Raw genomic sequence first — 27,482 nt, 5'->3', positions numbered from 1 at the left:
TTCCAACTGTAGAATGTCTATGGATATCAAATATTTGCACAAAACGTTATTTTAAAAGCTTAAGATGAAAGGTTTCAAAATCACTTACTTTATAACCTTGCTGTAGCCTCCTTGCATTACAAGCTTACCTGATGTATCTGTATATGGAATATCTCCATTGGTAGTTGCAGCTACCATCAGTTTTTTTGCATTACTGAGGCCACGACTGTTAAGAAAGACAGGCAAATGGACTATATTTCTCATGTAATCGTGTCCATTTATGTTTGAATCACGTAACACACTATTGAGGTTCTGGTTAATTGCCTTTATAATAATATGCGGGTCACTTGCAAAAATGGCAATGAATGGACCTTTTGAAAACAGGACTCGTACCTGCAATAAAAAAGGTAAATTGTAAATTATTTTTTACTATGTGCCATTAAACATTTTTATAGTTAAAATTGTATATTGATTTTGTTCTGATGAAGCACAACATACATGTGAAACACAACATTTTTCTACTCCATATACTGTCACAAGTAATTAAATTACATGATCCTATGAAAGTTATGACTGACATACCACTAGAATTTAATACTGAGTTGTTAACTCCTGAATTTTTTTCAGCTAAAATAACCTTTTAATTAACATAAATTTTAGTTGAGCAGTTTCAAAAATAAACTCTTCACCTGAAGAACTAAGCACAAGAGGACACTAATATATGGCACCTTAGCTCTCAAAGCACTTCACTATCATTAAAGAGTTAGTCTCAATACTTCTGGGAGCAGATCTGTGGCCGATATAAACAATTAGGCTATGTCTAGACTGGCCCCTATTCCGAAATAGCCATGCTAATTTCCAACTTTGGAATAGGGAAATCCGCGGGGGATTTAAATATCCCCCGCGGGATTTAAATAAACATGTCTGCCGCTTTTTTTCCCGGCTTGGGGAAAAGCCGGAAAAAAGCGTCTAGACTGGCGCGATCCTCCGGAATAAAGCCCTTTTCCGGAGGATCTCTTATTCCTTTCCCTATTCCAAAGTTGGAAATTAGCATGGCTATTTCAGAATAGGGGCCAGTCTAGACGTAGCCTTACAGATTCTATTAGAGCTAGGACAATTAATACAAGATAAGGATCTGTTCCCTGGGAGGAAAGCAAAAAATCATCTCTGCAAAATAATAACTCACTGTATCAAGCATCTGTAGAACTTTGTCTTGCTCACAAGCATCCAATCCATCAATAATTACAACAAGTCTTGTCTGATTCTGTGTGAAACTATCAATAGTTTTTGCCATTTTGGCCATCAGTTCTACTTCACACTTCAGAACCTGCGCAAATTTGAAAAAAAAACAAAAACAAAAAAACACAACACTTTCAAAATTAAAAAAAACAAATAGAAACTATTTAGTGGAAATATGGAGAGAACTTCCTGGAAAGTAGAGTAAAGGTATTCTAATCACAATTCTAGTTTTAAATAAATTTTATATATTTTTTTAAAAATACCATTTCTTTTAAAAAACCATCAACAATCATATCATTAATGCTTTTAAGTTCTGAAAAGGGTGAACAAATGGATTCTAAAAAGAAATCAATTAAATAACCATTAAAACATTTATTTATGTATCTTAATCAGGCTTTTTCTTACTTAAGAAAAAGTTTGAGAGAGCTGTACTGAAAAAATGAATATTTTTCGTTTACTGTAGTTTTAGTCTGGTCACAGACTATCACAAGTTAATATCATACTAGCTTAATTTAACAATGATAAATATGTATTTACAGTAACTCAGCATTTCAATAGTGAGTAAAAAGAATTCAAAAGAATTTCTCCAGTGAAACCAACTTCAAAAGAATTACTTCGCATAAATTTTATGCAAAGATTTTCCTTATCTGCCTTTGTCTAAATGGTTTTTGTAACTATGTGAAGAAACCCTAAATGACACAATCTCTCTAAAAAACCTCTTTTCCTGTGGGATGACAGTGATGTCATCAACATTACTCTGCATCCCGCCTGCCTCTTCCCTTTCCCCCCCTGCCCTCTCTTCCAGCTCGAGCCTGATCTCGCTGCTCCCACTTGCCACTTAGAATTGCTATTTTAAACCAAGCTCCTACTCACTTTACTTCAGTGTTTCTCAACCAGTGGTACAAGTACCCTTAGGGGTCCTCGAGAAAAGTCTTGGGGGGTACATCAACTGAAATTTGGAGAAAACTAAATTTGTTTTAAATTTTACAGCACTTTCTTATTTATTATATGAAAAGCCACTGCACTCATATAATATGCTCCTTTCCGACTGCTCCTGACAGGTGGCTGGCAGCCCTGAGCTCTGCAGGCAGGGCTGGGTAGCGAGCAGCACCGGCGGAACTCCACGGGGGAGAGGCTGGGACAGTGGCCCCCCAAGCTGTTGCTTTCCCCACCTCAGCAGGCTGCAGTGTGCTGGGGTGCCATGTACACAGCACTACCTGCGCCTCACTGCGCCCCACACAAGGCGAGCAGGTACCCCTGCACCTACCTAGCCACCAGGGTTAGAGCCAGGCCCCCACTGGGAAGGGCTAGAGCTGGGGGGAAAGAGAAAGGGCACTGCTGGAGTGGGGAAGGGAGAAGTGGGGCCTGGGCTTGCACGGTGGGATAGGGAGACAGGACCCGAGATGGCAGGTGAGCGGGGAGGGAGCAGAGATCCAGGCTGGTGCAGCCACAGCCTAGCCCTCTCCGGTGGTCAGGTGGGAGAGCAAGGATTACCTACACTCTGCGAGAGGGGGGTTGGCAAAACACAGTGAGCTGGGGAAACAGTCCCCTGGTTACGGTAAATCAATTTCTTAGTGTTTTCTTAACATTCAAGTGGAAGTGGACTAGGGAGCAAGAAAGATGCAAGTGCAGTGCCTGATGGAAATAATTTTCTCCAGAATAGTTGGGCATGAACTATTCTCCATAATAAGATGAATACGATAAAACAGTAGAACTTTTATCTGACTAACAAGATTTCATGAGAACCCAGCACCAAGTAAATGAATTTAGGTCCACAGCGCACATATTTTCAGCTATAGCAATGAAACGTAAGACAGTCCACAAACAAATTTCAGCCAACATCTAATTTCAAAGACTTGTCAAAAATTTAAGAAAACTAATCAAACAAAAACTATATACAAATTCAAAGGGTATAAAAATATAACTCCATGTGAAATTTCACACTGATTTTTCCTCTTTAAGAAAAGTGGACAAACAGGAATTTAAGTTCCATTTTAATTCAATTTTAGAAAGCAATCTGTAACTATGAAGTCACCAGTTGGCTTCTTCAGTAAATGCTATCATTTTTGTTATTAAGTGTTTAACCGGCTCCTAAAAATTGAGTCACTTTCCTATTGGCTTTATTCTTTTTTTTTTTTTTTTTTTTTTACTAAAGAGAGATGGCAAATAACTGACAACACTCAAAGTTATGTGTGTAGTTTATTTTTAATTTCATTAACATTGCAGTAAAGTTTCCTTGCTTTCATAAGATCAAATATGTATCTTAATATTTGATGCAATTACTTTTATCATACTAGTGCAGGTCCTGTGATTGGACATCCAACTCGTGCATATCCTCAGCATATTAATGTGGGCCAGAAAGAGCCAATTAACTTCAGATGTTGCACCTGGAGAGGAACCACAGATTGACAGGGCCTAGTGGCAGAAGACACCCAGATGTGGGATGAGCCAAGATCAGAGTATAAAGCCAGAAAGTGACAACAGGAAGGGGATGCCAGAAGCAGGTCTGCAGTCACTCCCTAGAGGGAAAGAAAGATGGCAATAAACAAGGAGACTCAGAAGACGAGTATACCCTGGAGTTCTGCTCTGGAAGGTGAAGTCTGGCAAGAGGTTGAGAAGGATGAAGCAGCCACAGAGAGCAGAGGAAAAGCCAAGGAGATAAAGGAGTAGGATAGAAAGGAGCCCAGGGAGACAGCAACAAGTTGTAAATTTGAGTAGATATGGACTGCCAGTTATAGGATTCTTTGACAGGAACCTGGAGCACAAGATGAACGCAGACTCCCCTCTAAGCCACTTGAAAAGTGGCACAAGAACTGGAGACATGAAACTGAAGGCCTCCCGAGGCAGCATCCAGATAGCTTTTCTGGAAGGAATTTGTTTCTCTGGAGGAGGGGGACATTATGTGCCATGAGTCACAAAGAGCACCGTGGGAGAAAGAGAGAACATGATGCAAACAACCAATGAAGAGTGCACCAGAACAGGTAAGAGCTAATTCTCAGCCCCAACCACAATGAGGAGCACCCTGTGCTGAGAGGGACTTCTTTCAAAGGTCATTTAAATAATTTACTGTCTAGAACAGAGGTGGGCAAAATACAGCCCACAGGCCTTTTAATCTGGCCTGCAGCCCACCTCTGCAGTACAGAACAGCACCGCTCAAAGTCGCTGGCTGCTCTCTGTCACTCTGAAATGGGGGGAGGAGCGGAGGCTTTCTGTGCTGCTTTTCAGCTCCCATTGGCTGAAAACCAGCCAATGAGAGCTGAGAGATTTTGCAGGAGATGAGGGCAACACACAAAGCTTCCCATTCACCCTAGAGAGCCACATGGAACAGCCAGCCACTTTAAGCTGTCTAGGGCTGCTGGCAGACAGGGAAACCGGTCTGAAAGTGCTGCTTGCTGGAAGCAGCTTAGTTACCTCTGGACCTCCACCTTTTCTCACATCCACACTCCCTCCCAGATCCTGCACTCCTTACATTGCTCCCCCAAACCAGAATCTTCTCCTGCACCCATACTGTCTCCTGACCCCAAAACTCCAATCCTCTGCCACAGTGTTGCCACCCAAGCTCTCTGCATCCCCCTCCCTCTACGCTCCCTCCCAGACCCTGCATCTGCCCTAACATCCCTCCCCTAGGCGAGATTCCTCTCCTGTACCCATACCCCTTCCAGGACTCTGCACCCCAAACCCCTCCAACACCCAAACTCCCTCTCCACCTCAATCCCCTACCCCAAACCTTCTTCTGCACCCAACCTCTGTCCCAGACCCTGCACCCCCCTCTCCAGGGAAAAGTGAAGCCCTTGTCCATTTACCAAATCTTGGAGACACTTCCCATCAAATTATTGCCCACCCCTGGTCTAGAGTATTGTGTCTTTCTACAACCAAGTACAACTGTAAACTAAAAATGTGTTTAGCCAATCAAGTAATCCTTGGTGGAACAGATCACATGCACTGAATATAATTTTCAGTGTGAGAACAATATTCATTTATTTGAAAGTTTGTTCTTTTTGTGAGGCTTGGTTTAATTAGATGGATGACATCCAACTGTAAGAGGATTACTGCACTCCTTAGTACCAATCATTAACATAATCTCAAAGCTTACCTTCATGAACCCTTCACTTTTCAGTTTGTGAAGCTTGGAAGCAGCATTATGAAGACGTTTTCTCTGGGAATTTAAGACTGAATCCAACACTTGCCACCATGTACGACAGTTCAAGATAAAAGCCAAACCAACAACACACGCAACAGATATCAGAATAGCATTCACTGTCATGTTCTTTGGATCTACTTTAAAAATGGCCAGCAGCGTGATGCCTGCAATAATGCAACTGAGTATGAAGACGAAGATAACAAAGGATGGGAGACAGCAGGTTTTCTTCCATTTCTTTTTACCTATAAAACATCAAAGTTATTGGATGTTACATGAATCTACATATGTCTAAACTAAAAGTTTTTTATAACAATGTACTCATGTGAAAAAACAGAACACTTTACAACTGCAGTGAATTGGAAAAATTAGAAAAGTAATTTAAGTAATAAATACCTTGTGTTTCTTCTGTTTTGAACACTCGAAAAAGTCTTGTTGCTAAGAAACCAAACTCCCTTTCACATGCATCAGACAGAGTAGCAATCATCTCAGCCATTGATGTCTCTCCACCTACACTGGACAGTCTATTGTAGTCAGTAAACAGAAATCTGAAGAGAGAGAAAAAAGTATACATCTTCTATGTAGAAAGAAGCTTTAAGTTCTTTATTAGCTAGTAGAAATAAAGCCTTCCTGTGCCCCTACAACTAAAGAGTATTCTTTCAATGCCCCTACAACTAAAGAGTATTCTTTCAAATATGGTAGAAAGAACATTTAAATATAAGTTTCTTTAAAGTATACCGTTGCTCTTAATAGCAATTTAATCTTTTTCCCCTGCCTCCTTCTCTCACATTTTCAATCTTTCCTTTGCATCCCTCCCTATCTTATATTGCATTTAATTAAAATACAAGTCTCAGTGTCTCAATATAAAAAAAAATTAATCATCACAATCGACAGGTACTTCCTCTACCCTCACCCCCCTTTATAAATATTTTAGTTCTATTATTTGCACTCCAGCTCAACTGATGAAGTGCATTTTACCCACAAAAGCTCACAATACTACATTTTTTGTTAGTCTCTAAGGTGCCATAGGATTACTCATCATTTTTATATATTTTGTCTAGTTTCTAAGGTGCCATTGGACCACTCATTTTTTAAGTGACAGACTAACATGGCTACTACCCCTCTGAAATCTTGCATAGTTATCTTGGCAACCAATATTATTTTCTTCAAAGTAGAAAAAAAGTTTATCCTGATTTATAGATACTCTTTTTTGTTATTGGATCATAAAGAGTTATTTGAAGGAGAATAAATTACACAGTTTGTAGATTGTTATATACAGGCAGTCCCCGGGTTACATGGATCCGACTTACATCAGATCCCTACTTACAAACTGGGTGAGGCAACCCTGCACTAGCTGCTTCTGCCCAGCAGACCAGGAAGATGCAAAGCTAGCGCCCCCCCCCCAGCAGACAAGGGAGACGCGGAGCGGCTTTTCTCAGCAGACCCCTCAGCTCAAGAATAAAGGACTGAGGGAAGTGAGGTGTGGGAGAATAAAACTGAGCTCTGGAGAAATGTTTGGATAGAGTTTCCCCTACAATATGTACCGGTTCCGACTTACATACAAATTCAACTTAAGAACAAACCTACAGTCCCTATCTTGTACGTAACCCGGGGACTGCCTGTATGTGAAGCTGAATTACAAAGGAAAGAGAAAAAGAAAAGTACATATGAAATATCTCTAACCTGACAGGTAAAGCTTTAGTGGTTTGCTCTGGTAATTCTGGTGGGTTCACAAACATCAGTTTGAGAAGCAGCTCCAAGTACCCAATGTGTCTTGCCAACCTTGTACTCAATACCCAGGCCCAGTTCCAGCTTTCTCCTTCTCTTCGGCCACCAAAGTAAATCACAGCTGTAATAAAATACTTTATTTTATATTGAGATATAAAGAAAGTCATGAAAGTCTCAACAGGTAAGAATTTACTACTTATCAAAACTTGCAGAACTGATGAAGCCTAGTGGCTTAGTTGTACTTGGAATTGTCTCTCATGCAAAAAAAAAGAATTAGCATCTATTTAAAGCTAGTTCCAAACTAATGTCCTGGACTAAGTATTTTGGAAGCAGTTACATCAAGGCACTGAAGTACAGTTACACCCAATAGAAGTCCCATCGCCAAATGAAAACAAGCTTTTCTGCATTCTAAAACTGGCCTTGTTCAGTCTTTTTTTGATCACAAGAATAGCAACTGCAATGTGACTCTGAAAATTGAGAGGGGATTTTAAAGCAAGAAAACAAAGGTGGTTCTGAGAACTCTGTCAGGTATGTAAAGGTATCTGTACATACACAGATTGTCTAACGCAGAGCTTGGAAAGAAAGCTAATGAGAAACTGATCATATTTTATTATGGAAATACTAGTCAGGACTCCAGAATTAAGTAAATTATTTACTTGAAATTAAAACAAACTAAAAATATGTCCCTCAAGAAATAGCTCTTCAAGCTTTCTTAATAATGGACAGTTATTGAAAGAGAGTCTTCAAAATAATTAAATACCATTGAAAACTTGTGCACTGTCTATGTTTGAAGAAATTAGATTTCAATAAAACAATGCTATTAACAGCTGAATCTGGTTGTTATGGTTATAGACTAAAACAGGTCCAGGCCAGTAGCTCAGATAATTTATATTGTAGAATTCTAATATATGCAGTAAATCAACCAGTCACCACCTTCCTTCTCCAGTTAATATGCCTGCTGTAATTCCTTTAATCGATAACAGTTTAGTAAAGTGAAAGGGCCTGTATGTCAAGAGTTCTCATTCATAGATCACTTAGCTGCCAAGTATCACTGAACTGACCCCAACTACTACTGCTTTTAGAGCTGTCTGTAGCTTCATGCTAGTCAGATTCACCAATACACATGTGCTTTGTGCTGCTCCCCAGATGCAATCTCAACTCAATCCTATAATGATAGTAAAAAATAATCATGCACTTATGTTTAAAGCATATTAATCTCTGCTCTGAGATTAATTTTTTTGAAATGTTATTTTTAACCCTCTGTGACCTAATCATGGTACCACTATAAAGAATTATGGATATTCTGAGAACTTAAACTGGGCATTTCTGCACTTTAGCACATATGGGCATCTTTTCAGTTAAATTTACCTCTAAATTCCCAAGATTTGCAGTGTTGATTTTGGTGACAATTACATTTTATACAATATTTTATAAGTAATGTGATATAGCTCTTAACCCCATCCTAATATATTTTTCCAACTGTTTTCAAATATTTCTACAATTTTAATCAGACCATGTCAATCATTTGAAGTATTGTGTTCATTTCTAAAACTGAGCCCTGCACTTTTAAAACCTTGTTATTGCCTCAATATTAAGCATTTCTGTCAAAAATAAACAGTTATAAGACTGAAGTGACAAAATTAATATATGGGAGTCTAGTCTATGAATTTTTACTGAACAGCTATTGTTCTAACCCATATTAATGAAGTCAAATGCATTATTTCACTGTTCTTCCTAAGTTTATTCACCAATGTTTATTATTAAAATCAATGAAAATTAACAATCTGAGTTTTCTTGTATTTTTTGCAGAATTACTTGATTTTTTTCCTGAAGCACAACATTTACTTATGAATACTGAAATCTAAAGATAGATAGCACCAATATATTGTAATATGAAGTGAAAATGGACTTACTAAAGAATATGTATAGAACTGCTAATAAGCTCAATGCGACAGCTATTCCAAGCATTATATCTACTGTGAAAGCAAGTAATAAACCCAGCCCTCCACACAACAAGAGCGTCAGGAACACAATAAGCCAAGAGAACTGGAACAGAGGTTCAATCTGCTGTCCTGCAAAAGTTTTCATTTCATCTAGAAGAGAAAAGCATACAGAAAAGTCAACTTTAGCTATATATTTTTATGACACGTAAATAAATCCCTGCATACCAATTAAAGAAATTATATCAGAACCCTGATGATAACCATCATAATATGAAAGTCATTATGTTATGCATTTATCTCTTGTTTTCAGTTTAAGTTCATACAAATGAGATGTCCTGCAACACATATTTAGTGTCCATGGAGCGAAAGGAGAAACAATATTATAGCCTAGGTTAAAAAATGTCTGGGAAACAGCTAGCAAAGACTGAGAACAAACAAAAGTTCTCCAAATAAAAAACATTAACTTAGGGCAGATATTAGAGCCAATAATGTATGTTAGTTTTATTTATGATGGGAAGGATAAGGTGGAAAAGTGAATGGATATATCTGCTCAAGTATTAATTCTTTTAAGTTATTCAAACCATAAAAAAATTGTGAGCATGAGTGACTGGATATTAGGATGATGAATTAAATTGAATAAATCCATTATACATTTTAGAAGGTATGTTAACTTTTATGAATTTGATAGAACATCTCAAATATTTACAGGAACAACCTGGAAATCTCAATGAGCGGTAGTTGTCAAAATTGTAAATAAGTGTTTATATGCATTACAACAGACAATACAGAATACATGGAAAATATTTAAATGGCATTAAATGAGTTAATCATGATTCTCTCTTCAAATATTGCATTTAGCCTAATTATGCACTCTCAGAAAGTTGACCTCTACAATAAAAAAGGCAAGAAAATGGCAAGACAAGTTACTAGAATCACAAACCACATAAGAGAATTAAAATTCCAGAGTTTAGTTTTGAAAGATAAAATGGGTAATATACATAAAAGGAGCAAATGATATACAGTAAAACTCCAATTGTCCAGCATCCAGTGGTCCGGCACTCCTGATAGGCCAGCACCAACTAGAACCTAGAAGTGCTCCAGCCAGCTGGACAATTGGAGCTCCTGTGAGCCCCACGCACACTCACGAGCCGGGAAAGGGAAGGGGAGGAGACGGGAAGGGGATTATATCCATGACGGGTCTGCCAGGACCCGCACTGTGGCCGGCCGGGGGGCAGGGGGCGGCAGGGAACAGCGCGGCGAAGGGCGAACCCTCCACCGTTTTGCAGGGAGGCAGGGAAGAGCCCCGCTCAGCTGCCTGCTACAGACCAGCTGGGGCTGCAAGCGGTAGTGGAGGAGAGGGGGCAAGGTGAGGGGCAGCGCTGTGGGACCAACTCGGCACCACCGCAGCTACTCTGCTCAGCCGCTTCCCCAAGTCCGCCGCTGCTGAAACTGACGAGCGGTGGACTTGGGGAAGCGGCAGGGCAGAGAAGCTGGGGTGCTGCTGGGTTGGCCCCGCAGCGCCGCTCAAATGAGGGGCGGCGCTGCAGGACCAACCCGACAGCACCCCAGCTGCTCTGCCCCACCGCTTCCCCAAGTCCGCTGCTGCCACGTGTAGCCCTAGCTGGCCTGTTGCCGGCAGCTGCGCGGGGCTTCCCCCACCTCCCTGCAAAACGGCGGAGGGTTCGTTCCCTGCCGATCCCCTTTCCCAGCCGCCCCAGCCCCCACCACTGCAGTACCTCCTGATACTCCGGTATATCCAATAATCCGGCACCCCCTGGGTCCCAAAGGTACTGGATTATCAGAAGTCTACTGTAATAAAGAAACAGCAATCAGCAGGGCTCGCCGAACCGCAGTGAGCCCCACTCGCCAGCCGTGCTGTCTGGTGATCTGTGCATGTGCAGATCGTTTTGTGCATGCGCAGATCGCCGGAACCCAGCTCTTCCGGGTTATAATCTACTCGCCTGTGACGAGTAGACTGTATAATTTGTCGAGCCCTGGCGATCAGTATTCACATTTTCATATAATAAAAAAATAAAACTATTTAATATTCAAAGTAGAATTCCAAACTAAGAAAATTAAATATTTTCAAAGCAACAGAATTACCATGTGGAGGATTCACTACTACAGGAAGTCCTGTAGACCAAAAGGTTAGCAAAAACTGGTTAGAAACTATATAAAATGTATAATTTTAGGACAGCACTAACTAACTTAAAGGTTATCAGTCCTCATGCTATATATTTTCCCTGACTTATGGGCACGATATGGAGGAGGAGAGTTTCTGAGAAGAGTTGTATTATTGAATCAAAGGATACTGAACCTGATGGTCTACCTCAGTGTAGTAACACCTATGTGATATTTTATAGACAATGTATCTAAACATACAAAAAAGCCATCATCAAATATTACCTTCCAGTTTTTTGAGCAAAAAAGATTTCCCACTTCCCCATTGGGCATACAGCCCTACACAGATAGGTGGCTGCATGGTTGGCTCACTGAGAATATCAGCCAGGGCACTGCTATAGAGATCATAACCCAGCATGTCTCCATCACTTTCAGTAGGAGACAAATGTCCTGCAATGTAAATATAACACATTATGTTTTTCATGTTATATATTTCACACAATTACTTCAAATCATGACAAATCCACTTGTGTAATAAAAAATTCAATGAAAGACTAAAAATCATTGCTTTTGATTATATAGTCTAGCTCAACTGGATTTCAACTGTAAGTACATAAGCAATATAGCAAGAAAACAGGACACATCTCATAAGAACTACAGTTTCAAGACTATTAAGATTTAGCATGCAAGGATTCAAACAATATCCTATAGTTGCAACAAGTTGAAGAAAATAAATTCCTTTCAAAACAAAAAACTAAATATAACCAAAACCAAACGTAAGGGAGTCCTTGTCAACACATTTCACATGAGTTTACTGTTCAGAAACAAATGACAAAAGAGTTAATTATAACTGTATTAGGGCGCCAAAATAATGGATTTTCTTACTATATACCAGTCAAGCTCTGATTTCCTTTTTAGATTACCACCTTTCCCCTCATTAAAACTGCACTTTTCTAAACTACACTCAATTTTCATCATACAATGGGATAAACAGAAAGGCAGCCTAGGAAGATTATTCTAATGCACATGGTTTAATCTTTAAGTCCTAGTAGGAACTCTGTTCTCCTTAAAAGCACATAACAATACTTAAGAAAAAGAAACAACACTCGCACTTACTGGCACCAAATATCTGAGTTAAAATGCTTTTCTGATGGCTACAGTCAATGTTGTAAGGTGTCTCTCCTGCTTTGTTGGGTCTATAAAGCAGTCTGCCATCTTTTGGATTTCTTAAAAGCAGTTCTGCAAGTTTACGGCTTCTTCCACGAATGGCAATATGAAGTGGAGTATCTCCTTTCTGAAATTAGATCAAGTGGAAAGTTCTCTTAATAGCAATGGGTATTATTTTTGAAAAGTGAGATTCTGAACATAATACATATTCCAAAGTATTACTGTGGAAAACTTAGTGACACAAATTCTCTCTGGTACGTGCTCATGAACACAACATTGAAGAAATTCACCAAAATTTAACATACAGACAAGGAGGACTATAACAGAAAAATACATTTTAAAAAATTCAGCTGACTTGTTCCATATTTTAAGGCCTGTGAAAGGGAAAGTTACTCCCCCGTGCAGTAACAACGGTTCTTTAAGGGTACATCTAGACTACTGCGTTTTGTCGACGGAAGTTTTGTCGACAGATACTGTCGACAAAACTTCCGTCGACAAAGAGCGTCCAGACACATTGAGTTCTGTCGACAAAGCAAGCTGCTTTGTCAACAGAACTCTGTAGTCTGGACGCAACATTACAGGCAATAACACCTTCTGTCGACAGAGTTCTGTCGACAGAAGGTGTTATGCCTCGTAAAATGAGGTATACCAGCGTCGACAAAACTGCTGAGTTCTGTCAACGTTATGTCGACAGAACTCAGCGGTAGTATAGACGCTGGTATAGTTTTGTCGACAAAAGTCCACTTTTGTCGACAAAACTAGGTAGTCTAGACACACCCTAATATGTGCATCCCCAACACTGGAGTTTGCTGTTGCGGTTCTGCAAACGATGTGGCATGGGGATGCCCAGTGCCAGAGGTACCTGATTTATCTCCCGTGCTGACTCTGGGAGATAAGGAGTGGGCTAGAGATGCTCTCTTTTTTGCAGGCGGCTTAGATGAAAACAAGCCTGCCCCTTTCTTTTGCTTAGAGGGGATCTCCTGCTGAGTACTTCCCTTTGCAAACCTGGTTAGAGGCTTCAGAGCCTTATCAAACAGCAACATCCTGAATCTGAGCTCTCTAGTCTTTTCAGGCCCTGTCCATGAAGCTACAATAATGCACACATTTCTGCAGAACATGTGCCTCACCCAAGCAGCGAATACATAACCCATGGCCATCTGAGGCAAGCATAGGGTTGTGACACTTGTTGCACTTTTTAAACCCTTTGTTGGCATTTTGTTAATCTCTTTCCCTGTTCTTTCTTCTTCCCCCTCAGAGAAGGGGCAGGGTAAGAGTGTATGGTTCTCTGTGATTAGTTGGCAACCTTATTTATAACTGTAACCTTCAGCGTAGATCAGAGCATCCATCCTGTAGCACAGACTTGATACCTAGTCTCAGGCATAGTCTGTCCACTATGTCTAAGAAGCTGACACAGAACATTCAAAGAGCCATTAACACTGAACAACTCTAAACTGCTGGAACAATGTGGTATCTACTAGCAGGTCCTTTCACTTTGAATGGACTCCATGCAGAAACCTGTTTGCAAGGAGAGAAGGCTATTAATACAGTACCTGGGAGACCAATCATGGACCAGGATCCCATTGTGTTAGGCACAATACAAAAAGAAAAAAAAAAACAAAAAAACCCACAAAATTCTGTCACGAAGAGCTTATAATCTAAGTATAAGACAAGAAGTAAGATCACATAGCCAGATAGGGTAGTACAAGAAAACCATGACAACTTACAGTACAGCATCACAAGCCATGGCCTCAGCACACCAGCACTACAACTACTGGTAGAGCACATGTTGATTAAGATAACATAGTGACGGTTACAATATGAGAACGGAAATAAAATATAGGCTATAGGATGGAAAAATCCATGGCTTGCTCCCAAAAACAGAGCTCTATCTGGCTACAAAAAGTACTCATTATTCACTACCACACTTGTGTACGAAACTAATATGATCAGAAATACTAAAAATAAATTACCAAATATTCTTTACCTTGTCTATAGCAGAAACCTTAGCACCTTTATCCAGCAGAAGCTCTACTATATCAATATTTCTCATCTTGGTTGCTTTTATAAGAGGTGTTTCTCCATCCTAAAAATGAAAGGATTTAAAAACAAACATAAAAACCTTCATAAAACATCGTCTTTCGACTCATCATAATTAGAAATGTTTAAACAAACTACATTCTTTACTTTTAAGGGAGGACACTTATAATTTCAGAAGCATCACTACATAAAAAAATAGTGCTTCGCAACTTTTCTGGTAAAAATGCATTCACTATTCAAGAACATAGCAAATTGATCATAAACAATGTAAAAGCCTTCCTACAGACACTTCATTACACAGTCCAAAATCAGTCTAAAAGAAAGGGACAGTTCCCATAACATGGATAACAATGTACTTGCAAAAAAAGTTAAATCATTGTTACGTACAGTATTTCCTCTTTTCAGTTACAGTACCTGCAATGACAGACTTTCAGAGTTTATTACTTATTAACAGTCTCGCCTTCTCACGGTGGGTGACAGAGAAGCTAGACTGCTGCGATACGGAAATCGCGATCGCGGGTATCGTCTGCTGAGTGAGCATGGATGGTCATGGTAATAATGGCTATAGTATCATCTGTGATGATACAACCCTGGCGAGCATCTTGGGGAATATCTTTGTGATGTACCATAGCGATGTGAGTATGCTGAAGGGCTTGAGGACCTTGGGGAAACAGACCTCATGGTGTAATGTGATGGGGAGCGAGAGTAGTGATCTCGATAATACCGTCGTGAAGGGGAGTGACGAGGTGACCTGTAGTAGCGCTCCCTAGTAGAAACATAACATGGAGCACGGTGGTGACTGGCAGAACAGGATGATGCTGGTGATAATGGTCCTGGAGAGAAAGCAGCCCGATCTGGAGTGAGGGAGACCGTTCGAATGCGCCTTGCCTTCTGCTGTGCCTTGGTCAGTACCGAGGAGATGTATGGGGAGGACAGTGCCATGTGCAAGGGGCTGATCGCTGCACAGACAGCTTCAGCAAAGCGGCCATTGCCATCCGTGTAAGCCGGTGCCGCTGGTGCTATCAGCTGTTCCGGCACCGGAAGCAGCATCGGTGATGAGAAGTGTCTGGTGCCTAACTCTGGCTATTGTGGGTGCCAGCTGAGTTGCTCCCATCTGTGCAGGCGCCAGAGAAGCTGATGCTGGTGCGGCCATTGCCGGCTTCTGAACGGCCATTAGAGCCATTGCCTGTGCCAACTCAGCCCACGGCCCTTTAACAAAGGTTGGTACCATGTGTTTCGGCAGGACTTGCGGCTGATGAACTATGGCCATTGCCCGTCATCTCCATCGGTTACCTAGGCTGTACACCTGAGGTGCCAGGTCTATCCCCCACACTGACTCTGGCAGGGGGACTTGACATTTTGCACAGAGGCTGCTTAGTAAGTCAGGCAAGCTTCATGCCTGCCTGGGGAGCCCGAGGACAATTCATTTTCTTCGGGCGCTTGGAGGGCTTTGCTGAAGAGAAGCATCCGTAGCCTCATCTCTCTAGCGCCTTGCCCTGGCTGTCAGTTTCATGCAGAGTGCGCACTTAAGCGGAATACGTCCGTCTCCCAGGCACTTGATGCATCGTGAGTGCCCGATGCAGGCGTTGCCTCTCGGCACTGTGAGCATTTCTTAAAGCCAGATGATCCTGGCATGATGATGCTATGTGTACTAAAGTCTTAGTTTTAAACACAAGCCTAGAACTAGAACTGAAACAGCTCTTTTTTTTTTTTTTTTAACTGCAATAAAATCACTACAACTACAACTACTAACAGGAAGAGCTAACAGAAACGCTGAACTAACAAACTACTAACTAAGTACTAAACACTAAAGTTCCCTTTCTCCTCAGATCAGAGAGAGCGCGCGTCCTATCTCCGTCTGTGGTCGCGGACAGTTAAAGGAAACTGACAAGACCGGACCACGCTCAGCTGAGCGGCATGAGGCAGCAGTCACGCATGCATGGTCCGGTAGGGCTACTGCTAGCAAAAATCCTCCGGTTTGCAGCGCCAGGACGAGCCCAGCACCTCGAGTGAAGCACCCTCAGGGACACTACTTGACGAAGAACAACAAACACCATATCTGTGGTTATAGTCCCAGTCACTTACCTTTGTACATATTTCAGTATCAGGATTGCATTGCAAGATATCCCTCACCATTGTAGCATTTCCTTTTTCAACAGCCCAATATAAAGCAGTTTTGCTATCCTATAAAAACAAACAACCAACATTTTAGATTTACACAGCAGTTTTCATCCAGCAGGATCCATTTTTTAGAACATATGGGAAAAACACTAAGTCATACAGCACGATTATATCATAGTTCAAGAAAAGCAGAGGACATTACAACATACAACTATAACTTCAGGTGGATTTGGGGTGAGTGGCACACAACCCCTTGCACCAGAATTTGGCTAGAAAATAGGGGTTACCGCCTGTACAAGGTGCCAGAAAGATTTTTAGTTAGTCAAAATAGTCAGGACTTCTAACCAAACAACTTCTCCTAACACCATTCTAGGGCATTGCTTTAGGCACAACTGAGAGTAAAGCGTACTGCCTATGGACAAATCAATATATTTTCTGCCAGATTGCTAGTTTCTCTGAGATAAGTTACAATTCAAATATAAAAAAACTCAAATCTTCTACATTTGCAAGATCAGAGGTCTTTATACTGAGTTTCCAGATAGACATGAGAAATAAAATGTGAGCAACAGCACACTGGCAGACAAGTAAATTTGGTTCTCAAATGTAATTTCAAGAGCTAAGAAACAATTCACTCCATCCCTTCTCCCAGGACTGGCTTCCTGGAAGCAGTAGGGCAGAAACAAACTGGTAATTGTCAGACACTATGTGACATTCAGGGGAAGGAAGGAAGCCTTCAGAGAGACTAGAATACCAGGCAGTCTGTTTGGATAATTCATCTCTCTGAGGAATGAGGATCACCCAACATGTATTGCATAGGGTAATGATGGGAACACCATTTGCCAATTCAACAAAGCTTTCTGGCCATCCCAATTTGCTGGCCATACATACTTTTGATAGTACAAGCAGGTTCAGAACATGGGTTTGACTTCTTGTCCCACGCTATGTACGTTTTTCCCCACCCACTCTCAAGTTCAGAAAGGACATTGGTGGGGAATTTTCCATAAATATTTCATGAATTAAAGGGCAGCGAAGAGACATGAATGCCTGCAATGTGGAATTCCATTATGTCATTTGATATTGTATATAACTGGTATATTTCTAGATTGGAATGGTGCCAACTGCTCCTGGTCTCCATGAATCTCTCTCCTACTGTTGATTGGTACGTACATCCAGTCACAAAAGTGGGTCCCTTCCTGAAAAGCAGCTCCTTTTACTTCTCCCTCACACCCTCCCCCACAAGAACCTCTATTAGCAGAAAATATTCTTTATTTTATAGGACTCCAAGCTCTTTCTTTGCATGTGTAGAAGTAGGTAGAAGTTATAGCCAGCACAAAGAATCATAAATTATTGCTTTATAGTCTACAGTACTAGAACAGCTAGTGTAGAAGGTAGGCACTGAACTGCTAAACAGAGCCAGACCAGGTTGTGCTTAGGCAGGACTAATTGGTCCCAGATTTATGGTCAAGAGAACAGCCATACTGGGTCAGACCAAAGGTCAATCTAGCCAGTATCCAATCTTCTGGGAATGAACAGAACAAGTCATCTTGACATGATCCATTCTCTGTCACTCATTCCCAGCTCTGCCTGGCAGAAGCTAGGGTCTGGGACACCATCTATGCCCCTCTTGGCTAATAGCCATTAATGGACCTATCCTCTGTGATTTTTATCTTTTTTTTTTTAAACTCGGAATACTTGGAAGATCTGTGATTTCATCGATGTGAATAGTCTCTCTACTGATGCAGATAGCAACTTTTCCACGCTGTCTGGTTTTGTGCAGTTCTCATCCATGTCCTTCCATGAATCTTTCATAAAGGATCCACCCAACATGCTGGATGCCTTCCTCTTGTCCTTTTTACATCTGATGGATACCAATGAAGTATACGTGATCTCCATCTGTTGTGTCTCAGTCTCGCTACATGGCTAATCCATCTCCTTTTCTGATCGCACATAACTTGGATGATATCGTTGACATCACTTCTGGCAGACAAATCATCAATAGTAACATGTTGTAGCATACTTACATCCACCATGAATCTTTCCATTGATCTTTGGATGATTTGCAGCTTTAATCTGTAAGCATCCTATTCCAGGTTTCGCAGCCATAGAACATTTACTGGAAGGACAGAGGTGTTAAAGAGATGGGCTTTCATGGTGGTGGAAACTTTGGGATTGACAAAAACACTGTGCAGACTCCCAAAGGCAATCCAGCCTGACTTCCTCCTCTTGCTCAACTTTGGGCCCAACTCACTGTCCATCGCAATGTTTGTCCAAGATATACATATTGATCTACCAGCTCAACAGTCTGTCCATCCAACTGCATGACATACTCTGAACAATATGCGTTTTTCATCCACTTCGTTTTTCCAGTGTGGATGGTTAGGCCAATCTCCTTTGCATTCTTACTGATGTCACTGAGGAGGGTTTGCAATGTTGCAGGTTTTTAAGCAATTAGGACAATGTCATATACAAAAAGGAGCATCTGAAGAACCTCGCTATCAATAAGAAATTAATCTTTCACTTTGATCTTCCACAGGACATCTTCCTGGACACTGGCAAAAAACTTTGATGCACAAACATCCTCCTGATTTACACCTCATTTAACGTCAATGATCAAGGGATCATTTCCGTAGTTATATCCATAATGGAATCTTGTATGATTCTAACATATACAGGAGAAACCCTGCAAAAGAAGAGCACTTAAAACTGCATTTTGTTCTACCTAGTCAAAGGCTTTTTTAAAGTCAATGAATAACAAACATAGAGGGATCATGTACTCTCTACACCTGTCAGTCATCAGTGTGACACAAAAATATGATCCACTGTGGGAAATCCCCTACGAAAGCCTGCCTGTTCCCTTCTCATGTTTTCCTCGAGGACATCATCAATACAGGCATAGATCGTTCTCCACAAAATCCTGTTCTGTTGCCTCATCATGGCTTGGAGGGGACCCTGAGCTCTTGAAAGCTATTCCAGAGGAGTGCAAGCTCCAGCAGGTTCTACCAAGCTGGAAAGGTTTCAAGTGCGGTCCTGACAGCCGACTGTATTTCCACCGTCCAAGTACCAGCCTAGCAAAGTGTGGAGAGGCTCATCACTAGAAGGTTGGTCACCAGGCAATGATTTGACCACAGCAACTGTGAACACAATAACAACAGTAGTAATAATTTTGAACTCTGCTAAATTCGTGGTCTTCATAACATCCTCTGGCAGGGAGTTTCATAGGCTGACTGTGCATTGTGTGAAGAAATACTTCCTTTTGTTTGTTTTAAACCGGCTGCTTATTAGTTTTATTTGGTGACCCCAAGTTCTTGTGTTCTGGAAGAGTGAAAATAGAACTTTCTTATTCACCTTCTCCACACCAGTCATGATTTTATACACTCTATCATATTCTCCTTTAGTTGTCTCTTTTCCAAACTGAAAAGACCCAGTCTTATTACTCTCGCCATGTGGCAGCCACTTTATGCCCCTAATCATTTCTTTTGCTCTTTCTGAAACTTTTCAATTCTAATACATCTTTTTTGAGATGAGGCAAGCACATCTGTATTCAAGATGCAGATGTACCATGGATCAAGGAAGAATAGAAGGTCTTACCACAACAGAGTTTATAAATATTTACTCATTTTGATTAGTGTCCTGGAAAACCTACTGATGACTCTGCCTATTTGCATGGTCTTGTTCTTAAATACTTAGCCAAAATATAGAGTAGTTTTTAACACATTTAAAACTTGGTCTACAAGCCATACAATTTGTTCAACCAGAGCGTGGGGGGAGGAGAGGAGAACACTTGTTTACTCACCAAAAGCAAGTAAGCAGCTTTCATGGGCAATGATCATCAACTTTTCCAAAACCAAAAGATTTTCTTTAAACAATTCAATTTTCTAGTTCTTTTACCTCTGAAGATAACCTGACAACTCTTGAAAAACTAACCATGTATGAATTGATGAAGCATTTCTAAGTCTGCCAATAGATTACTGAATTATCTCTGCTGTTTGCTATAATTTTAGCAAGGTACAATACAATGAAAAATGGTCTTGCTTTAGTCTGTTTTACTGCAAATAGTTTATGATCAAAGAATCAAGTTAGTTTTGTCCCACTGTTGCTTGGGAAATCTCTGACCTGAACTATAAGCTATTCAGTCAAGATGACTTCGGGAAGGAGATCAGGCAGTGGTAACCCAGCCTTCCCTCTTCACTACAGCAGCCAAGCAACTAACAGAAAGTTTTCCTTTTCTATTCCAGTACCTTGAGGACACCAAAAGGCGCCAAATGTATCAGATATATACTAGCCAAAATCTGATATGACAAAGATGGAATTCCCAAGCAGGATCCAGTGACAGTATAATGGCATTAGGCCTAAAAAAATTCTTTCCCTTTCATAGCTGCTGGGGGAAACAGCTTGGCTTCTCCCTAGGTCAATGTACAGACATTGGGGCACCAATCAATTCTGTACATGGCTAGAAAGTTTATCAAGAGAGAATTGAATGTTATAAGTTTGAGAAGATAAGTACAGGCAGTCCCCGGGTTACGTACAAGATAGGGACTGTAGGTTTGTTCTTAAGTTGAATTTGTATGTAAGTCGGAACTGGTACATATTGTAGGGGAAACTCTAGCCAAACATTTTTTTTAGTTTTGGATAGCATAGGGAAAGGTTAACTCCCCTCTAATGTTTGTTTTGCTGTCTGTTCCCCTGTTCAGAAGATTTCACATCTATTTCTGTCCCTGTGACAAACTCAGGACTAAAGGAGTAACTCATCAAATACCAAACAGCTCTGCACCATGCTTTGAGCTAATAGCTTTATTTCCACACACCACCCAGAGTTCTAGGAGGAGGGTCCTTTTTTGGCTAACACAATGAGGCCAGCACTTTGTTTGTTTTGGTGGAGTCTTTGTTTGCCCAGGGAGCCCAGCATGTATAGGGGGAGGAGGGGCGGAGAGGCTGCTTTTGTCTGCTGTTCGGCAGCCTGTTGCTGGCAGGGGGGGAGGGGGGAGGCGTGCAGGATGCGAGGCCGCAGGGGGGGGGGCAGCGGGCGTGGGAAGGCACTTTTCCTCTGCCCGGCAGCTCTGCGGGATCCCTGTCCCTGTGGCCAGCTGCTGCAGGCAGAGGCCAGTTGGAGCCGGCCGAAGAGGAGGAAGAGGTGGATTCTAGGACCCAGGTGAGCGAGCCCCAGGGACGCTGCTGCGCTCCGGGAGCTCAGCATGTATAGAGGGGAGGAGGGGCAGAGAGGCTGCTTTTGTCTGTTCGGCAGCCTGTTGCTCAGGGGAGGGGGCAGCCTGTTGCTGGCAGGGGGGTGGGGGGGGGCAGCGGGCGTGGGGAGGCACTTTTCCTCTGCCCGGCAGCTCTGCGGGACCCCAGTCGGAGCCGGCCCGAGGAGGAGGAGGATCCTAGGACCCAGGTGAGCGAGCCCCGGGAATGCTGCTGCGCATGTGCGGGAGTTGCCTCAACCTGTTCCTATCTAGGGATCCGATGGAAGTCGGATCCACGTAAGTCGGGGACTGCCTGTACTATATTGGGAGAGATGCTTTAGGGGCAGAGGAAAGAAGAGAAACATAGAACAAATCAGAAAAAATTGAGTCAAAACAAAAGCGTGGAAGAAAAAAAAAAGAACAGTAATTGAAGAGTTAAGCTAAGAAGGGAAAGAAGTTCTAACAAAACCAAGAAAGATGTTGTGATTGGCCCTTGTCAAATAGTACCAACAACTAAGTACTATTCAGTGAATTTCAATACAATTTATTCAGTATATATATTACAGAAATAGTAGTAAAATGCATCAAATATATTCAATAATTACTTCTTCACGCCAATTAGTAGGCTTTGTCCTCTGGCTGGTAGATTTTGGACAAATTACTCAAGCCGTAGATTTAGCGAAACCATGAAATTCTCAATTTCACATAAGGAACATAATAAAATCAACACCAATGTACTTACCTGACCTCTAATGTCTATGTCAGCATATTTATGTAGTAGAGCCCTCACAATTTCAACATGACCTCCTCTAACAGCCCCTATCAACACAGTGTCGCCACTCTGAAAATAAATTATAATGACAAAACAGGAACAATAGATTAATCCTCATTTGATTAAAATAATTTATCAAGGAAAACATAGTATTTTGCCTGAAATCATATTACATGACAAGTCAAAACCCATGAATGCATATATTAGGTCTATTTTTACTAAATCTTTATATAATGAAGTTCAGATTACTTATTAGTTTATACTGTGATGTTAAATTTAGTTTAATCAGCTAATTGACTAGTCGATGGATTTTCAATCAAATAGTCAATTAGTCAATAAATGGGGGAGCCGCAGCAGGGTCAGCTACCACCCTGGGAGTTAAGCCCACTGTGGCTCTTTCTTTTAAATGTGTTAAGAGCCATCTGGCTCTTTATACATTTAAAAAGCTGAAGCGCAGCAGGGAGGACCCAGTGCAAGCTGGGAAAGCTGATTTCCAGCTCACACTGGGTCTCTTCTCCCACCCCACCCCACCCCACCAAACACACACACACCGTGCTTTAGCTTTTTAAAAGTCTTAGAATCATAGAACTGGAAGAGACCTCAGAAGGTCATCAAGTCCAGCCCCCTGCTCTAGGTAGGGCCAATTCCAACTAAATCAACCCGGCCAGGGCTTTGTCAAGCCAAGACTTAAACACCTCCAGGGATGGAGACTCCACTACTTCCCTAGGTAACCCATTCCAGTGCTTCACCACCCTCCTAGTGAAATAGTTTTTCCTAATATCCAACCTGGACCTCTCCCACCACAACTTGAGACCATTGCTCCTTGTTCTGCCATCTGTCACTACTGAGAACTGCCTCTCTCCATCCTCTCTGGAACCTCCCTTCAGGAAGTTGACGGCTGCTATCAAATCCCCCCTCACTCTTCGCTTCTGCAGACTAAACAGACCCAAGTCCTTCAGCCTCTCCTCACAAGTCATATGCTCCAGCCCCCCAATCATTTTGGTTGCCCTCCGCTGGACCCTGTCCAATGCGTCCACATCCTTTTTGTAGTTGGGGGCCCAGAACTGGACACAATACTCCAGATGCGGCCTCACCAAAGCCGAATAAAGGGGAATAATGACATCTCCGGATCTGCTGGCAATGCTCCTCTTAATGCAACCTAATATGCCATTAGCCTTCTTGGCTACAAGGACACACTGTTGACTCATATCTAGCTTCTCATCCACTGTAACCCCCAGGTCCTTTTCTGCAGAACTACTATTTAACTGGTTGGTCCCCAGCTTGTAACTATGCTTAGGATTCTTCCGTCCCAAGTGCAGGACTCTACACTTGTCCTTGTTGAGCCTCATCAGATTTCTTGTGGCCCAATCCTCCAAATTGTCTAAGTCATTCTGTACCCTATCTCTGCCCTTAAGCGTATCTACCTCTCCCCCCCAGCTTAGTATCATCCGCAAACTGCTGAGGGTGCAATCCATCCCCTCATCCAGATCATTAATAAAGATATTGAACAAAACCGGTCCTAGAACCGAACCTTGGGGCACTCCGCTAGAAACTGACCACCATCCTGACATCGAGCCATTGATCACTACCTGCTGGACCCGGCCTTCTAGCCATCTTTCTATCCATCTTACCGTCCATTTATCCAATCCACAATCCCTTAACTTGCTGGCAAGAATATTGTGGGAGACTGTATCAAAAGCCTTCCTAAAGTCAAGGTATATAACATCCACTGACTTCCCCATGTCCACCGAGCCAGTTACTTCATCGTAGAAGCTAATCAGATTGGTCAGACACGACTTGCCCTTTGTGAATCCATGCTGACTATTCCTAATCACTTTCTTCTCATCCAAGTGCCTCAATATGGATTCCTTAAGGATCCCTTCCATGATTTTTCCAGGAACCGAGGTAAGACTGACCGGCCTATAGTTCCCTGGATCATCCTTCTTCCCTTTTTTGAAGATGGGCACTACATTTGCCTTTTTCCAGTCATCCGGGATTTCTCCCGATCTCCACGACTCTTCATAGATAATAGCCAAAGGCTCCACTTAAAAGGCTGTGCAGTAGGGAGGACCCAGCACAAGCTGGGAATCAGCTGGATGCCCCTCTCCCCTCTACTGTACTTCTGATTTTTAAGTGTATTAAGAGCCTGCAGGCTCTTAAAACATTTAAAAAGCAGAAGCACAACAACTGGGAATCAGCTGATTTCTGGTTCACACCCATTCCGAACCACCCCCGTATCCCACATGAAGAAGGTGCTGGAGGGAACCGGATTATAAGCCTGCTCCCCCCAGCACTGGCTCATCCTCCACAACCTTGCTGCCTCTGAGAGGCAGCAAAGGGGGATGGGGAAGTGACTAGTCAAGGGACCAGTCGACTATCCAATAAACTTTTGCTTATCGGATATTCAACTAGTCTCTTACATCCCTAGTTTATTTTAGTTAACTATACTCACAGTAGAAAAGGCTTCCATTTGTCAATGAGTATTTTTATTCAAAAAAGAGGTCGGACATTAAGTGTTTGAAGTAAAACAATCATAAGCAAGATTACAATTTGAGGGACTAAATCTTAAAATAGTGCCAGCATGGAAGAACATGAAGAAAAATACATGAGGAAAAGTCAAATTTTTCTTGCTTAATTTTGTATCAATGTATAGGTATTAATACAGAAAAGTATTCTTTTAATCCTTCAGAAATCTGTGCTCTTTCTTCATAGAGCATGCGGAGTTTTGATACTTAAGTACTATCTTTTGATAAATAAATGCTGTACACAAGCAGCTAATTCTGGTTTCACCGATGTAACATAAAAAGCAGTAATTTCACGTCATCATTGGAATTACATAGAAGTACAATTTGAAGAATAAAGGCATAAAATCCAATTTACATTTTATTTAATACCTCTCAATTTGCATAACTGTGGAAAAAATTACACACTCCATGAAAGAGAGAAAATAAGTGCCATCAGTAAATGAGCAAGTAAATCTAAACATGACCACCATTCTGTATAAGCAATCTAGTGGTCAGAGTCTCAGTAACATCTCCTCCCAGGTACCAAAATTCTAAGCTTAAATGTTGCAGATAAAAATGGGTGTTAGTGAATGTAATATTGACCAAAATTTTATTTTTTCTTTTAAGCTGACTAATCATTGCGACAAAATCTGTATTGAAAAGGAAAGGGGCGAAAGAAGCGGGAGAGCATGTAATAAGACTAATTATTTTACAGTTCCAAAAGATACTTATTCAACCACAACCAGGCTTCATATATTGGAAGCCTAATCAGAAAAAGAATGAAGAGTTCCAATCCCCTCCAATTACATATCTTGCTCCTAACAGAAGATGAAAGTATTTTAACATTTGTTTCTGTAAATGTTTAAAATAGACAGTTTTCATACCGTATATACTGTCAGCGGTTTAGTACAAAACTATTCCGGAGATTCATGAAGTAGATATTTAAGTGTGGATATTAGTAGTTTCAATTTTTTTTAAATGGCAGCAACCACTAAGTTTTTGTCACTGAGCCAAACGTATTAGGCGTTGGTATTTCACAGAACATAATCTTAGCTGTCTGATCATGCAAATCTGCTCCCACCTCCTGGAGTGCCCATGTGGGTACCCCAAGCCCGGGCCTACGTTGGGCGTAGGATGCAGCCGGGTGAAACACTGAAAATTTATTCATTTTTAGTTCTTTTTTTAAAATATGCGTTTATATTTTTGGGCTGCAAAAAACAGTACTGAAAAAAAAAAAAACGGGTTCCAACTCGAGTAAAAAGTTGCGAAACCCTGGCCTAGCCAGCTTTCTAGCCATCTTACAGTCCATTTATCCAATCCATATTCCCTTAACTTGCTGGCAAGAATATTGTGGGTGACTGTACCAAAAGCTCTGCTAAAGCTGGCACTGGGGGCTTTGGGAGGACAAAAACCAACTTATTTGAATATTCATCATTTGCTTAATGAACATGCAAATATACAAATGAATGTTATCAGTCCTCCAAAAGCTCATGAATGGATTGACAGGTCCCAATGTCAAAAAGTTTGGGAACCCCTGATCTACAGCATATCTTTTGGAAATACATGTAAAAACAGGAAGATCATCTGTTAAGAAACATAATTGGATTTTCCACAATGAATAGTACTGTTGTGTTAAGCCAGGATGTGAAAAGATTTCATGACAACTGCAAACCAAGGGGGCTTGGAAAAGGCTCGTTGAAGAGGTGATCACTAGCCCATCTATACATTAGTGACAACTGGTAGTGCCAGAAGGTTAGACTTTCTCTATCTCTATACAAACAGTATTTTTCCCTGTCAAGAATGTTGTCCATGGGTGATTAACAATGGTAATATAAAAATCTGCCACCTGGTAGCAGAAAATTAAAAACAACATAAAATATATATAGCTTATAATAAACTCATCACACCACTACACACTACATTTAAGTTATTCAGTCTTCTATATCAGGCACATGTTTGACACCAAGTTTATCATCAGAACACTAACCCTATCAGGAATGTTCACGTAAGTTCCTGCATCAAGCAGATCCTGCACAATTTCCGTATGTCCTTCCTTCGAAGCAATCATCAAAGCTGTATTTCCATCTTTATCTGTTAAATTTACATTTGGATTCCTTTTCAGAATTTCCTTTACTGAGTCAGTGTAACCACCTTTTACTGCTACAATAAGTGCAGTCATAGAGTTCTTAAAAAAGAAAAAGAAAATATTACACACTGAATAAGGAATACAGATAATTACAATACCTGTATACTGAAAGCTATCTAAAGTTTAAAAATAAACAGGTACTATCTCCAAGAACTTTCTAAATGCAAGCATTAAAAACCTAAAAATTCATCATAAATTTTGAAAAAAATATGAACTGTACAATCTTTCTGCAGTTTTATGAAAATAATCAATACACTAATTATGCCAATTCCATTTCAGAAAAATTAAATAGAACCAGTGGAGCTGGTCTGGGGAGTGGCAGCCAGCCGGGCCAGTGACCTAGGGATAGAGAGCCTCCAGAACAGTTGTGGCCCCACGTGGGGCCAGGGAACCCCGGGAACAGCTGC

At 41.2% G+C, this 27,482-nt stretch overlaps 1 protein-coding gene across 4 annotated transcripts in view; it reads right to left on the bottom strand.

Annotated features, from left to right (window-relative positions):
- The window catches only part of KIDINS220 (kinase D interacting substrate 220), a 194,369-nt gene that overhangs the window by 137,144 nt on the left and 29,743 nt on the right, over positions 1-27,482 (bottom strand). For all 4 annotated transcript variants that reach the window (XM_075923523.1, XM_006123619.4, XM_006123620.4 and 1 more), the window contains exons 8-19: positions 26,917-27,114; positions 22,396-22,494; positions 16,438-16,536; positions 14,300-14,398; positions 12,265-12,442; positions 11,434-11,598; positions 8,998-9,177; positions 7,040-7,205; positions 5,753-5,904; positions 5,312-5,601; positions 1,166-1,306; positions 129-372 (exon numbers count right to left, since the gene is read on the bottom strand). In XM_075923523.1, coding sequence (XP_075779638.1) covers positions 129-372; positions 1,166-1,306; positions 5,312-5,601; positions 5,753-5,904; positions 7,040-7,205; positions 8,998-9,177; positions 11,434-11,598; positions 12,265-12,442; positions 14,300-14,398; positions 16,438-16,536; positions 22,396-22,494; positions 26,917-27,114 — 2,011 coding nt within the window. The remainder of the gene's footprint in view (positions 1-128; positions 373-1,165; positions 1,307-5,311; positions 5,602-5,752; positions 5,905-7,039; positions 7,206-8,997; positions 9,178-11,433; positions 11,599-12,264; positions 12,443-14,299; positions 14,399-16,437; positions 16,537-22,395; positions 22,495-26,916; positions 27,115-27,482) is intronic.

The sequence above is a fragment of the Pelodiscus sinensis genome, chromosome 3, assembly GCF_049634645.1.
Source record: "Pelodiscus sinensis isolate JC-2024 chromosome 3, ASM4963464v1, whole genome shotgun sequence".
NCBI classification, from domain to species: domain Eukaryota; kingdom Metazoa; phylum Chordata; order Testudines; family Trionychidae; genus Pelodiscus; species Pelodiscus sinensis.
Note: the sequence above shows the minus strand (reverse complement) of the source record. Positions and strands in the feature narration are given on the sequence as shown.